Source organism: Homarus americanus, unplaced genomic scaffold (genome assembly GCF_018991925.1).
Source record: "Homarus americanus isolate GMGI-L3 unplaced genomic scaffold, GMGI_Hamer_2.0 scaffold19179, whole genome shotgun sequence".
In the NCBI taxonomy this organism is placed as follows: domain Eukaryota; kingdom Metazoa; phylum Arthropoda; class Malacostraca; order Decapoda; family Nephropidae; genus Homarus; species Homarus americanus.
The window spans coordinates 295,276-302,165 of NW_024754174.1; the positions used below are offsets into that span (position 1 = coordinate 295,276).

Here is a 6,890-nt window from a genome sequence, read left to right on the forward strand (position 1 = left end):
ATGGTGGGTCGCTGGAACATGGTGGGTCGCTGGAACATGGTGGATTCGCTGGAACATGGTGGGTCGCTGGAACACGGGGAACATGGTGGGTCGCTGGAACATGGTGGGTCGCTGGAACACGGTGGATCTCTGGAACATGGTGGGTCGCTGGATACTGAGGCAAAAACAAGACACCGCTAGCACAAGATCATTATGGGTTGGTTGCTTCATACCGCTAAATCCCTGAATCCTGACGTGTCGCTGGGAGCCCAACTGATAACTGGATCCTTCAAGACCTTGTTGGAGTCAGAGTAATCACCTCCATGACTTCTTCACTGCTGGAACACGAATGACTCAACACACTGTTATTCTATTCCAATGAAATATATAAAAACGTAACTACTAATAATAACAATGACGATAATGATGTTAATAATAATGATAATGATGATATATCCCAGAGGTACAAAAAACAAGAATATTTACCATTGATATCTAATTTGTTATTCAGTCAGACGATCGACCATGAGTCTTCATGTTCTATGAAAGAGGTGAATGGTAAGACAGGTGTGTAAAGGTGTTGCAGGTGAGGCAGGTGTTATAAAGGAGAGAGGGACAGAATGAAGAACAGTAATCATGTTAGTTTTTATGTGTTTAAGCAGTAATAATAAAAAGATTAAAACACACACACACACACACACACACACACACACACACACACACACACACACACACACACACATACATACACACACACACACACACACACAGCCATAAATTATGTATATTGATTCACACTCTCTTTTTCGTTCATATAATTGGCCGGAGTGTCAGGCAGCCAACTATCCCGTCAAACACCAGAACGGACAAAATCGATAATAAAGCAAAATAGAAGAGGAGTGAGGTTGAATCATGTCAGGTGGTCCAGGAATGTTGTTTCAGAGGTGTTGTCAGCCACTGGTAGAAGGTCACATTGATCCACGTAGCTAGTTTCATTGAAGAGTTGAGTTAGGTCTTCCTGGAGTTCTTAAATGTCATATGACTCAGCCGTCTAAATATTTCTGGTATTTACGTGGAGAAAAAATTATATTGTTTATGTGATAAGAGAGTCGCAGCAGGTTGGGTACAGGAAGCCACACTGTTATCCTCCTTAAAGGGACAACACGTGATAATAGATGGTCTTTAACATAGCCTTGAGGTTCAGTTCTTGGCCATAAGTAAGTCAGAGAAACTTTAGTAGGTCGACCTTGAACCTGAGCGCCTCTGCTATGAATATTTCAAAAGTCGTGCGTGCTGAGGATGGGAGGGAAGGAGAAGCATATATCTTTAGCCCTGGTGAAGACTTCCCTATACACCAACAACTAGAACTAATGTCTGCCTTACGCACGAAAGATGACGTTGTAAAGGAAAATATCAACAAACCTACACCACTAATCTTCTTCCTTATAATTTAACCCTGAATCGGGGCAAAGATTCCCTATTCCGCCACGTGGGTAAAAATGGAAAGCAAGGAACATGAAACACCCACTAATGATGGCTGCCTTCCCTACAGCTAACTTCCACTCATGATGACTGCTGTTTTAAGGATACTGACATGAGTTAGTGTTTATACTCATCATCAACAGGTGTAGTACAAGGCTGCGTGTCTAGTTCAGTACCTCAGTAGATTATATCAATGCTCCAACGTTTGATTTAGAAGTCGCGTGATGACCTCCTTCTTCGGTGTGTGTCTTATTCTAACACACACACACACACACACACACACACACACACACACATGATGCTCTCACCGTGTATGTTGTTGTATGTGGTGTGAAATCGTGATATTATGTTGAGTCATTTCTTCATCAGTTTTAGTATATTTCCAATCTTTTTAATTTGATTCATTTCTTTTCATCATATTTCAGTAAATCATTCAAAGTATTCTACATAATTTACGTTTTCAATTACGTTTATTATATATTTAAATCCCATGGTGAGGACGAGCTAAAACATCGTCCCCACACCACTTCATCCACACCCACGCCCCATCCCCACCACGCCTTCATCCTCATCCACGGCTCACTTCTCATCTATCTCCAATCTTATCTTCATCATCACTTCTTCCTCTACGTCACAATATTCTCTTTAAGTTCTTTCTATTTTTCATCTTTTTTTTCAATTCACGAATTCTGTTCACGTCACACTCTGAATTATCGCTACACTCTTTTACCCTCGAACATGAGATACCATTTGCCTTTGTTTACGTAAATATTAAGAGGATACGTTTATGTGTGGAAAATTTCGCCCTCTTATTTTCATCTCGTGAGGTTTATCTGTTTTGGAATTCTCGTATGAAATGACCCTATATTAATATTTTCATTCGACACAACACACGACACGACACGACACACGACACGACACGAGACATTCGACACGACACACGACACGACACGAGACATACGACACGACACGACACACTCCAAGAATTGTTGTTGGTCGTCAGGTGTGAGGTGGGAAGCTCCTCCTTCCACACCAAGTTAAGTTAACCAAGTCACCAACGGGAATAAGATCATCCAATTTTTTTATCAGCTCACGTTTCGAATTCTCACGGATTCCGAAAATAGATATCTCCTAGTAACAAACCAGATATCTCCTAGTAACCAAAACCCAGATATCTCCTAGTAACCAAAGCCTAGATATCTCCTAGTAATCAAAACTTAGATATCTCCTAGTAATCAAAACCTAGATATCTCCTAGTAATCAAAACTTAGATATCTCCTAGTAATCAAAACCTAGATATCTCCTAGTAACCAAAACCTAGATATCTCCTAGTAATCAAAACCTAGATATCTCCTAGTAACCAAAACCTAGATATCTCCTAGTAACTAAAGTTCCTAGTAACCATTGGATCTTATTCCCTAGCTTACTCCCTGACTCCCAAAGTGGCACAAGAATTACGTTGAGACTCTACCTAGTTACGTTTGCTGACAATATTACCGAAGTTGATTTTTTTTTAAGTAATTCAGTTACCGGAGTTGTGATTACCACACCCTTGTCCACTGTTTGTGTGTAATAATAATACAAATAATAATTAACGGTTTATTGAGAGGACATGGCAATCAGAAGCGTGAAATTATAGTGATATAATTTGGGAATTGGTGTGTGTGTGTGTGTGTGTGTGTGTGTGTGTGTGTGTGTGTGTGTCCCTATAATAGTAATAACCCTAGACTAATATATATGGAACTTATGCCTTAACAACATAATTCTATAATTCACAAACCTGACCTGACCTGACCTGACCTAGCCTTAGCAACAGACTCACTCACTACAGCACTAATACCACACGCGACCTTGGCCTATGTGTGACCTTTGACCCAGGATCAATAGAGAGCGTCATTTACCAGCCGTCTGTCCTTAGTGTCGTGTAAGGGAACGATGACGAGGACAACGACGGTGATGAAGAGGACGACGGCGACGATGAAGAGGACGACGACGATGATGAGGACGATGGCGACGATGACGAGGACACGGTGATGAAGAGGACGATGGCGACGATGACGAGGACAACGACGATGATGAAGAGGACGATGGCGACGATGACGAGGACAACGACGGTGATGAAGAGGACGATGGCGACGATGACGAGGACAACGACGGTGATGAAGAGGACGATGGCGACGATGACGAGGACAACGACGGTGATGAAGAGGACGATGGCGACGATGACGAGGAAGATGGCGTTGATGAAGAGGACGACGATGACAACGATGATGATGAAGACGATGAAGGGGACGACGACGATGATGAAGAGGACGACGAGGACAAGCGCGACGATGAAGAGGACGAGGACAAGCGCGATGAAGAGGACGAGGACGACAACGATGATGATGATGACGATGAAGAGGACGACGACGATGATGAAGACGACGACGACGATGACAACGATGATGATGATGACGATGAAGAGGACGACGACGACGACGATGAAGAGGACGAGGACGATGACGACGATGAAGAGGACGACGATAAAGGCGGCGACGATTCAAGACAGATAACGGTGACAAACGATGAAAAACAAACACATTTCTACAGTATAAGTCGCTCACTGTATTAGCGACATAAAGAGTCAAAGTTAGTCCAGTGAAATGTACATTATGTCTCTCTGGGAGACATAGTGTCAGCCATCACTGGGAGACATAGTGTCAACCATCACTGGGAGACATAGTGTCAGCCATCACTGGGGGGACATAGTGTCAGCCATCACTGGGAGACATAGTGTCAGCCATCACTGGAGACATAGTGTCAACCATCACTGGGAGACATAGTGTCAACCATCACTGGGAGACATAGTCAACCATCACTGGGAGACATAGTGTCAGCCATCACTGGGAGACATAGTCAGCCATCACTGGGCAGTCAGCCATCACTGGGAGACATAGTGTCAACCATCACTGGGAGACATAGGTCAACCATCACTGGGAGAATATGAACCATCACTGGGAGACAGTGTCAGCCATCACTGGAGACAAGTGTCAACCATCACTGGAGACATAGTGTCAACCATCACTGGGAGACATAGTGTCAACCATCACTGGGAGACATAGTGTCAGCCATCACTGGGAACATAGTGTCAGCCATCACTGGGAGACATAGTGTCAGCCATCACTGGGAGACATAGTGTCAACCATCACTGGGAGACATAGTGTCAACCATCACTGGGACATAGTGTCAACCATCACTGGGAGACATAGTGTCAGCCATCACTGGGAGACATAGTTCAGCCATCACTGGGAGACATAGTCAGCCATCACTGGGAGACATAGTGTCAGCCATCACTGGGAGACATAGTGTCAGCCATCACTGGGAGACATAGTGTCAACCATCACTGGGAGACATAGTGTCAGCCATCACTGGAGACATAGTGTCAACCATCACTGGGAGACATAGTGTCAACCATCACTGGGAGACATAGTGTCAACCATCACTGGGAGACATAGTGTCAGCCATCACTAACATAGTGTCAGCCATCACTGGGAGACATAGTGTCAGCCATCACTGGAGACAGTGTCAACCATCACTGGGAGACATAGTGTCAGCCATCACTGGGAGACATAGTGTCAACCATCACTGGGAGACATAGTGTCAGCCATCACTGGGGGGACATAGTGTCAGCCATCACTGGGAGACATAGTGTCAACCATCACTGGGAGACATTGTGTCAACCATCACTGGGGGGACACACTCTGTGATGGACTAAAATTTAGACCATCACATGGGACCACTGACATGATCTTTGCTGTCCGCCAGATACAGGAAAAGTGCAGAGAACAGTGTAGTGACCTGTATATGGCCTTCATCGACCTAACCAAGGCCTTCTAGTCGGTTAACAGGGAAGCCCTCTGACGGACCCTCAGTCATTTTGGCTGCCCACCAAAATCCATTGCCTTTGTGAGGCAACTCCACAATGGCATAAATAGCAGTGTCCTGCACAGTGGCACCCAGTCTGAGTTGTTCACCATCCAAACGGGGGTAAAATAAAGATGTGTACTGGCACCAACTCTCTCTTCCATTTTCTTGCCTTCCTTACTCGTGCCAGTTCCAATCTAGCCGGCGGGGTGGATATCCAGTACCGGATGAAGGGTCTTTTCAACATAAGACGACTCCAGACAGGAACAAAGGTGTCGGGAGCTTCCATTACTGAACTTCTAACACTGAACAGATCCTGAACACATAACGGTACTACCCTCACTAATGTTACCCACTTTCAGTATCTCGGCTCCCGCCTGTCCACCACTGCGTACATCGATGAAGAGATTCAACATCGGATCAGTTTTGCATCTCAAGCCTTTGGCAGACTCTGTACCCGTGTATTCAGCCGTAGGGAGCTGAAATTATCTACAAAATTCCATGTATATCGAGCAGTGGTCCTCTCCACCATGCTATATGGCAGCGAGACATGGGTTACAGACAGGAGGCACCTCAAGGCACTTGAAAACTTTCACCAAAGTAGTCGACGTTCCATCCTCCGAGCTTGCTGGGAAGACAAGAGAACAAATGCCAGTACTCTCGCTGACACCAAATGTAGGAGCAACGAGGCTACCATTATCCATGAACAATTACGTTGCGCTAGCCATGTTACTCGCATGGACGACAGTAGACTGCCAAAGCAGCTACTTTAGTCACCGAACGAATAGTAAACGCAACGCTGGCGGGGAACGGAAAAGGTATAAGGATAGTCTAAGACAAACCTGAAAAAGTGCCAAATTATCCTCCTCACCCGGAAGACGATCACTCCACACCGCAACGCTTGGAGGATCACCACACGAGAAAGTGTCAATACTCCTCAAGTTAGCCCGACTGCATACCGAGGCAGACAAGCGCCAACGTCGGAAAGACGCTGCCGCCGTCCCTCCCGCCCTGGATGTAGCCCTCCACACGTGCAACATATGTGGATGACCCTGCCGGTCCCGTATCGGCCTCTCTAGTCACCTCAGCTCACCAACGAAGGTGACATCCTTAATAACTCATATCATTGTATCATAGCTGGATGATAGTCATGATTGATTCAGAGTGATAGCAAAATAATAGTAGTAGTAATAGTAGTAGTATCAGCCATCACTGTGGGGGGACATAGTGTCAGCCATCACTGGAGGTACATAGTGTCAGCCATCACTGTGGGGGTACATAGTGTCAGCCATCACTGAGGTACATAGTGTCAGCCATCACTGTGGGGGACATAGTCAGCCATCACTGGAGGTACATAGTGTCAGCCATCACTGTGGGGGGACATAGTGTCAGCCATCACTAGCCATCACTGGAGGTACATAGTGTCAGCCATCACTGTGGGGACATAGTGTCAGCCATCACTGGAGGTACATAGTGTCAGCCATCACTGTGGGGGGACAGTGTCAGCCATCACTGTGGAGTGT

The 6,890-nt window shown here is 45.4% G+C and overlaps 1 protein-coding gene across 1 annotated transcript; it reads left to right on the forward strand.

Moving 5' to 3' along the window:
* LOC121855699 (prostatic spermine-binding protein-like) lies at positions 1-6,535 on the forward strand. The gene is made up of 3 exons (XM_042350782.1): positions 1-139; positions 3,501-3,813; positions 6,505-6,535. The coding sequence occupies exons 1-3, from the start codon at positions 1-3 to the stop codon at positions 6,533-6,535; spliced, it is 483 nt and encodes a 160-aa protein (XP_042206716.1).
* The last annotated feature ends 355 nt before the right edge of the window (positions 6,536-6,890 follow it).